Raw genomic sequence first — 9,473 nt, forward strand, 5'->3', positions numbered from 1 at the left:
TTTTTTTTGGTTTTTCTCTGGTACCGGGAACCGAACTCACAACCTTGCGCTTGCCAGGCAGGCGCTTTTGCCGCTGAGCTAAATCCCCAGCCCCCAGAAAGTATTCTTTAATTCTTTTTAAAAAAGCACATGTGAACAATTACTTTTACCACCTGTTGGTTATTAATTACATTAATGAAAAGGAGGAGACAATATGTATTGCATAACATTGTATCTCTCAGACTTGTGCATTTAAGTGTCCGGAAAATAACTTTTGAAAAAATGAATAAAACAATCAAATGGTAGATGATGGGGGCTGGGGATTTAGCTCAGTGGCACAGCGCCTGCCTGGCAAGTGCGAGGTCATGAGTTCAACTGCTGGTACCGGAATAAAAACAAAATGGTAGATGATATAACACTTTTGAAAGAGTAGCTTCAGCATCACCAGGGATCTTTTTGAAAATGCAGAGACCCAGGTTCCTATCTCACCTCCTGAATTAGAGTCTGTAATTTAAAATGATCCCTGGATGATTAAAATGTACAACTTTTAATATGCATATTAAAATTGAGAAGCACTATACACTATGAGTAGAAGCTGACCAAAGAATAATAAATATTCCCTCCCATCTAACTCTTTTTAAAAAATACCTTAACAATATTACAGATTGGGCCATGGATTTAGCTCATCATACAATGCCTGCATGGCAAGCATGAGGTTGTGAGTTTGATTCTGGGTATCAATAAAAAAATAGTACAGATTAATCAGGGTTCTGCTACTTGAGAAGGACCGTGTGACTTGTTCACTCACTTCATGTTAGTGGACTGGAAATTTTACTCTTGAGTTTCTCACTCATAATCAGAACATCTAACTAGAATATACATATTTAATCAGACTTTAACATGAATTAAGTGAAGATAATTTGTGGCAAGAAAAACACAATACTTTGCCTGAGAGTTACCTTGGCTTCTTGCCAGGACTCAATTTTTTCTTTTGTGTTTGTTTTAAGATTAATTATTTTAATTAAAAAATAAAAATTGCATGAATTTATCCTATAGAACATGATGTATTGAAAAAGGGTTACAGTTCAAATGTCTGGATCAAGCTAATCAGCATAAATATCATTCCATGTATTTATCATTTTTTTGCACTGAGAATACGTAATCTTCTGTTAGCAAATTTTAAGAAAACAATCCATTATTATTAACTAGGTTGTATGATAGAGCTCCTTAACTTTTTCCTCCCTAGATCAACTTTTTTATTGGGTGGCAAATCTCTCTTCAGCTCTATCCATACAGCTCCCAGTAACAGCCATCTTGCTTCCTGGGGGAGTTCAGCCTTATAAGTTTTCACATACAAGTAAGGTTAAGTGGTATTTTTTTTTGGACTCTGATTTATTTTACTTTAACATACCATGTCAGGTTCATACATATTGTCACAAGTGGATGCTCTCTTTTTAAGGTTGAAGAGTATTGCACTGCCAAGAATTATGTTTGAACACTTCTGAAATTATTAATACACTTCCAATAAAAGATTAAATACTCTATATCTTCATTCCTTCAAATTAGCACAGGGAGTGAATTGTGATGGCAAGTAGAAAAAGAATCTTTTGAAAGATCTGCCACTTTACATATACCATTACAAATTAATATTGAAATGAGATGCTGGGTTACCTCCACTTCCAAAATGTGGCAGATGACATGAAGTTGGAATCCGTTAATGCACAAGACATTTAAATATATCTTGAAAGTCTGAGAAGGAAAATTACATTCTATTTTAACAGCTGCACCATAATGTAAACAAATATTTTTAATTTACTTAAGGAATATTAACAGTCATTATCCGTATGGTATTGCTGTTTTATTTTATTATTATTGTAGAAATACATGGTTCATTGTAACACAAAGATAATTTTTACTTCATTACATACTTTTACACCAGGAAAATCTTAATTCTAAGGTGTAAGGTTTCTTTATCAGGAGTCAGGACATTAAACCCTTTTGTGTAACTGTTTAATGATATATATATCATTTTAACTGACATGCTAATATAACTTTCCATGGAAAGGAAAGTGTATTTTTTACTTTTGCTTCTTATCTAATAAAAGCTTCTTTCTCAGGTGGGCTAGTTTTGGTGATTTGACTTAGAAGAAAGTGTTACAGAATGAAGTTTTTATGTAAACAAGTAAAAGAAATTAACTTCAGTGCTCATCTCATTGGTCTGCCAAATTGCAAGGACATTTTGGGCCTGATTATCATGTTCTAATTAGTCTCCAGAGGACATTCATGGACAATCCAGTGCTCATTAATCTGTCTTCTTCCTGTAACATTGATTTGCTCATTACCCTTTCAGAGTCTCAAATATAGAAACAAAAATTGATGTGTGATGTTAATGTTCTTACAGATGTTGCTACCACTTGTCCAGATAAGAAGTCCATCTTAATGTACATCACGTCACTCTTCCAAGTTTTGCCTCAGCACGTCAGTATTGAAGCCATTCAAGAAGTGGAAATGTTGCCAAGGCCATCAAAGGTGACTAGAGAGGAACACTTTCAATTACATCATCAAATGCACTATTCTCAGCAGGTAAAGTACTTTAAAGAAAAATTACATCAAAGGTATTTTCTATTTTATAGATATTCTGGTAGTATACTCACCTATAAAATAGATTTATACCCATGTATATATAATATGGATATATACATATATATGTAAATATGCATGCAAGATGTATACATAGCATAATATCTGTATATTCAGTCAGATTTATAAAACTTTTAAATTTTATCTGACATATACATTATTCTTTTCAAAGTTCATTGTTAAAATACAAATAAGAATGCATCATACAGGAGTATACAGTAAAATATTCACATTTCTATTGTGTAAAATGGAATGAAATGAAAGACAGTTTTGTATGTATATTCAGCTTCAAACTCTCCATCGCCTACAGCAAATAAGAAGTAGGGAAAGCAAAAGCAAGAACTTTGTTTAGTAATGTATATTTAAAAAAATATTGTGGCAACTTATTGATAGAATAACAATTTTTGATTATTCAAGATGATATATTTACAAGAGATTACTTTAAAGTATTTCCAATACAACTTAAATGGAGAATATACATGATAAAATTCATCATGAAAACATTGTAGAGAGTGGAATGACAGTCCTCCATTAACTGGTTTCTTCTCACCTGTCTTGGTTACTTTGTCTCCATGTAAGACAAAATACCCCACACTCAGAATTAAGGAAGGAAAATTTTATTTGGCTCACAGTCTGTGGAGGTTTCAGTCCATGCTCAGCTGGCTCCAAGGCAGGGCGGCACATAGCAGAGGGCAAAAGTTCATGGATGCGGAACAGCAAAGGAACAAGAGCAAAAGGGAGGTGTTGTGACATGCAGCCTCTTTGTCTCCCTTACACATGCAAACTCTCCACCCCAGGGCTGGTGTAGCTCTCACACCCATAATCCCAGCATTGGACCATGGATCAGTCATAAACTCTGGAAGCCCGCCCCGTGACTGCATAAGGCTTTGGGAGGACATCCAGAACCAAACCATGACATCACACAGACAGTAGATTTTTAAAGTGTTTTTGTGACAAAAACAATGATGAGAAAGCCTGTAGCACAATTTCTGCTGAATGCATGGAAAATTATTGGGCCCAATTTTCTGACTGTACTAAGCTAGTTCTATAGTTAGCTTATGAAAGCTTCAGTCCTTTCTGGGGTATTGATCTGATGAATTCTGGCTTTGTTTGTTTTGGGTTCAGAAAAAAATGTTTTGGATGCCTATTTCTCCCAGACTGAGGAGCATCACCCCATAGAATTACTGGAGTTGTGTTTTTAAGCAGTACTGGGGGTTAACTCTTACCTTCATTGACTTCCCAAATATCCTGCTCTCTAAGGTCATAAGAATTATGAGTGTCACACCTCGCAGGGTGTACCAGGCTCTTATACTGCTTATATGGATTTAGGATTAAATATTTCATTTCAGCATTTCAATTTAATGTCTGTATTTGTTTGTTTATTATTACTTTACTGTGTATATATACATTTTAGCATGTTGGAAAAGAGTCCGTCTGCGATCACTTACTATGTCTCTCCTCCTTTCTGACCTCTCTCAAACCCCACTCTTCAGATCACTGTCAGTCTTGCACAGGGCTATGAGCAAACTACGTCCTCTCCTAAGCCTCGGTTCAAGAGCTACGCCTATACACAGGCTGCTTACGTCACCACCGGGGATCCCACGAGGAGCCCATTTCCTTCACAGGTCTGTCAACATTTATTCATTCTTCTACAAGCCAGAGAACTTCTTCCAGGATAGTCTGTTGTTACTTATGCTCGTTTGAATTCTTCAGTGCTCCTTTTGTCTTTCGCAGCTGTTTTATTTTTCTGTTTTATTAGTTTCTCTCACATGCTGTTGCTCTTTCATTGAGTCTTCTCTAGTTTTAATGTATGTTTATACTTCCTAAATGGTGATTCTCATAACAGTGATTTGTAGTTTCATGATATGATTAAGTGTAAGACTCTATTGCTTTTTTTTTTTTGTATTGGGACTTGAACTCAGGGCCTCACACTTTTCAGGCATGTGCCGCTGAGCTACATCCCCGGCCCTGTAAGATTCTCTTAACAAAGTATATCAATACTTATAAAGAATATGAAGCTCATTTAAAAGCATATATATATATATATATATATATATATATAAAATAACTGTGGACTAACTTATCAAATTACTAAATGTATTTGGGGACATTTGTACGCATCTGCTACATAAATGAAATACATACTCTAAGTACATTTTTATTATATATTTTTTAAAAATGTGTTTATATTCTATTTAAGACAAATATAACCGCTAGCTTCACATTATGCCCTTTAATTTAGCTAATATAAATTTACCTATAGCAGACTTTTAGTATTTTTAAGAAAAGCCATACCAAAACCATGTCAGATTCAATGCACTGTTTCAGTCTTTCCATTTAATATGAATGCATCTAAGCAGTGGAGATTTCTACCCTTGCAATATTGGAGGAAACCTAAAAATATAAGAAATTATACCCTTGTATATGTTAGAGCATGGAAATGAAAGTACTAGAATTGCTAGATTTGCAAGAATTTCATTCTAAAAAAAGTTTTATTTGGCTCAGTGGAGCAATTTGAAAAGTTCTTGAGGAAGCGACTTTTTACTAAAACTATACTTTGAAAGTTTAGAAAAATGGACCTGATTCTATTGGTAAATATGAAAGTTTCCATTTTTGGAGACATATTGGTTGTTTTCCTTTTTTCCCCAAATACTGGTGTGCATGTAATTAGCAATTTATTTGGCATTTCATTGAAACATGAGGTTGAAAATTCTAAACTGTGAAGAGATTCCCCAAGGAAACATCTATTTCAGGGCATAGCTGTGCCCTCTAACCTTGGCTAGTTTTCTTGCAAACCCAAATAGAGGGGCCTGAGTGAGAGAGCTTTTGTGACTGAGCCTCGTCTTCAATTCAGTTCCCATCCATGTTTTCACAAAGGCTGGTTGTATAATCTTGAACAAGAAACCAAGAAATGTAACCAGTTTCCTCATAATTAATGAAAAATAAATATTCTACTATGTGTTTGAGTGTTATGGGTACCTATATGAACTAATCTGATCTGTGTAACATCCCCCTCGGATAAGAAGTGTCATTTTTATTTCCATTTTAAGTTTAAATACATTTACCCATTTCTCCACACCCATACCCCCTTAAAAATGCCTCAACTCTCTGTGCTCTTTTTATCATCGTTCTCCAAAGGAAGCCATCAAGATTTAAGGAATAGTCACTACTAAAGGATCCTACGACAAGTAAAGAAATACAGGCTTTCTCCCCCTCCATTGTCACTTTGTTGCACTGCCTTTTCTAGTTTTCTCCAATGCCTATCCTGGCAGCACATTTGTTGCTCATTAACACCTCATTAAACCATTGCACAAGTATGCCTCCTTAATGAAGTAATTGTAAATGGATTTAATTCTTGCCAAACTCCATTTTTCAGTCCATCTTTGTTTAAGCATTACTGCGTACATAATATGTCATAAAATATTCAATGAATTCTCTTATGTGTTTTATTTAAAATAAGCTATTGAAATTAACCTAGTGTTTATCTTCTGGAAAAAAAGCAGCACAAATCACAAGAGATGGGGAATGATATATTCTGACTTACTAAAGGAAGCACATCAGAAGATGATGTTACACACAGTTAAGTTTGATAAGTTTATGTCTCAACTAGTTACACTAAGAAAATTGTTTCCAAAGTCTCAGAAGGACTGAGCCGCCACTGCCCCCTATGGGTGGTATTTGCAGCAGTTCCGATGACTTCCAGGCAGAGGGAATTGGATTCCATCGAATTTTAGTCAAGTTTCCACTTGGAAGCCTACAAGGAAACATGAAGTTTTCCATAAATTGAGAAGGCCATGCAGGTGACTTGTCTCCTAAAGAAAACAAAAAGATGTCCACTGCTGTCTCAGTCACTTTCTCTTTGCCGAGACACAATACCTGACGCCCACATTTTAAAGGAGGAGAGGTTTTTTTATTTTGGCTAACATTTTCAGTCTACAGTCAGCTGACTCCAAAGCAGGAAGGGAGCGGTGGAGAGGTCTGGCAGAGGATAGCTGTTCACATTGTGCTAGCCAGGAAGCAGAGACAGAAGGGAGGGCTTGGAAGGGCGATGTCCCCTTCCAGATCACAACCTCAGTGACCCACCTGCCACCAGGTCCTACTTTACACAAGTCAGCTATACCACTGCTAAGCATATTAGAACTGTGAGTGCCATTCTTGATCTAAACTGTAAGAATCATCATCACAGGTCTCAGTATCGTGGAAGCACCAATTATTCTCACCTGTCCCAAATTTGGAAAACTTAACTTATACTTATTAGTGTTTGTGAACTTGTTGAGGTGAAGCAATCTGACCCACCTAAGGATCCATGCCTATGAATGAGTTACTTTCATAATTTACCAAGAAGAAATACTATTTGGAGGGAGCTCCTATCATTGTACCACTTAATTGTCATCCATCCTTTTAATATTGTATTCATTCCTGTTTTTGAAGCATCTTTTATTCTACTCTAAGCTTATATAAAACATGTTCAATTTCCCTTTCGTTGACTTCTCTGTCTCTCTCATGGAGCCTAACCCTGTGCAAAACTTCCACAGGCACATACTCAGGGCCTTCCCCCTCCCCCCAGACACAACACTTTATTTTATCTTGCTCATATATTTCTATATAATCACTTATTTTATGTACTACATTCTATAGAGTAGTGTTTGATTTATTCCTTCATTGATTTATTCAACAAGAAAGTATTCTTGGTTTCCAAATTAAATGCCTTTCATTTAGCTCTCATGGTCCTCTCCCATTGTTGAAAATTTTCTGAGTCACTACTCAGCAAGTTATTCTATCTCTATTCTACTTTGCTGTGTGTCTTTTCTTATCTGGTTCTTTCTCTTCTAAAACCCATAGGAAGATACTTTGGCCTTCTTATCTGTATACGCTTTCCTTATCAGTATGATTTAATATTCTATTTTTAATTTATATGCAAATGACTAGAGTATCTATGCCCTAACCAGGTCCAATCCCTTTCTAGTTACAGCCACATTTCCAAATTGTTCTCAGTCCTTTGGTACATATCCGTACCTTGTTGTACACTGATGTCTCAAATCTAGTATGTCCCCAGATGAAATTACAGCTATAGGCCACATATATGTGCTTCTTCTTCTTCCACCTGGTAAAGCAAGTGTATATTTTGAATTTAGGCACCCTTTTTTGAATTTGCGGTGCTTTTCTCTAACTAAAATATTACTTTATAAGTTTGGAAATTCATTAATCTTTTGTTTTATGGCTTTTGTTGTTACTTCATGGGGTCATTTTAAGGAGACACTTTTATTCAAAAGGTGCTTAAAATTGTTCCTTGGTTTCTTCAAATTCTATGTTTCTTTTTAAATTTTGCTCCTAGTAGAATAAGTACAGTACAGATTTCAAAATTAACAACTATTACTGTATAATATTTCCACAAGAAGCTGCTCAGCTATTGAAATCACCTGTGGACTAATGTATGTTGTTCATAATCTGAGTGTATGTAGGAATTCCCCTCTTCAGAAGGAAGGAATGTGACTCAGAAGCTGGTATGGCTTGGATCAAGAAGGTCCTCCAGAGAATTCTGCACTCAGAGGCAGGGCTTTTGAAAGGTGATGGACCATGTGGGTGCTATACTCGCAAGTGGTTTCATTCGCCGGGGAGCTCAGTAGCAGAGTATACTTTAGAAGGTGGGCACTCATGAAAAGGGGAGGGTTACTGGTGTAACCAGGAAAAGTATATCTCCATGCCTGGCTCTTCCTTTCTCTTTCTGCTTCCTGCCTGCCATAACATGAGCAGATTCCCTCGGCCTATGCCCTTCCTTCATGTCCTTCCTTTGGAGCCAGCTGTCCAGAGTCTAAAAATGTAAACCAAAATAAACCTCTTCTAAAGTTGTGAATATCAGATATTTTATCCCAGCAAAGAGAAAATAACTATGAAGCTTCCCTAGCATATTTTCTCTTATGCTATCTCTCACATAGGATTATGTCACATCTTCATACCTAAACCCAAAGGGGAAATAACTGACTGGCAGTATTCACTTAAACCAGTCAAAATCAGCCCTGCTTCAATCACACGGCCAAGATGGAACAAAATGATTTTTAAAGGAAATTACATTACATCACAAGGTAAGAAGAGAGAAGAAAATGTTGTATAGGTAGCCAGAAGCTTCTGTTCAACTCTCCAAGGGCTTGATAGAATTTGTGTGCAGGGCTAGAAATTTCATTATTACCCTGGAGATAATTGAGGTAAACAGGGACATGTATTTGTTACTGCAAAAGGAAGAAACCATGCTTTTCTTAAACACAGCATTGCAACCACATTTACTCAGAGAAGCATTGCTTCCTAAGAAGAAAGAGTTAGTTGAGCAAAGAGAAGAGTGCACAGATTGTGACATCAGAGAGATTTGGGTTCATATTCAAGCTCTGCTGCTGGAGATTTTCTTGTACATTTTGAGCCTCAATTTCCTCATATAATTACGATAATCATGTAACCCATGGAACTCTTAGAAGTGCTTAGTGACATGAATTATGTGAAGAACCTTCCACGGGACAGGCACATTGTAGGGTCTCAAAAAAGGGAGGGAAAAGCAACAGATATCAGTACTACTTTAATTACATTAGGAGTTGGATGAGATTGAGCTTAAACTGATGACCTTATTATACTTCTGTCAGCATGTCCATGGGAACTATCTACTGGGTTCCAAGTTGATTTATAAACAAACATTTGAGTCATAAACTGCATATGGTTTGGCAAATCCTTGAGGTAATATACTATGAAGGTGTCTGAAGAAAAGGATATGCTTTTTATTTTAAATTTGCTTAGGAACGATTTCCATAGTACTGCTTCTTTTTTTTTTTTTTTTTAAAGTTTCTTTTTTTCTTTTTTTTTTTTTTTTT

General features: G+C 36.0%; 1 protein-coding gene across 1 annotated transcript in view; it reads left to right on the forward strand.

Annotated features, from left to right (window-relative positions):
• Dmd (dystrophin) overlaps positions 1 to 9,473 on the forward strand; it is a 2,013,932-nt gene that overhangs the window by 478,369 nt on the left and 1,526,090 nt on the right. The window contains exons 8-9 of the mRNA XM_013507710.1: positions 2,381 to 2,562; positions 4,113 to 4,244. Of these exons, the coding sequence (XP_013363164.1) occupies positions 2,381 to 2,562; positions 4,113 to 4,244 (314 nt within the window). The remainder of the gene's footprint in view (positions 1 to 2,380; positions 2,563 to 4,112; positions 4,245 to 9,473) is intronic.

This window comes from Chinchilla lanigera, unplaced genomic scaffold (assembly GCF_000276665.1).
Source record: "Chinchilla lanigera isolate Chin_1 unplaced genomic scaffold, ChiLan1.0 scaffold00134, whole genome shotgun sequence".
NCBI classification, from domain to species: domain Eukaryota; kingdom Metazoa; phylum Chordata; class Mammalia; order Rodentia; family Chinchillidae; genus Chinchilla; species Chinchilla lanigera.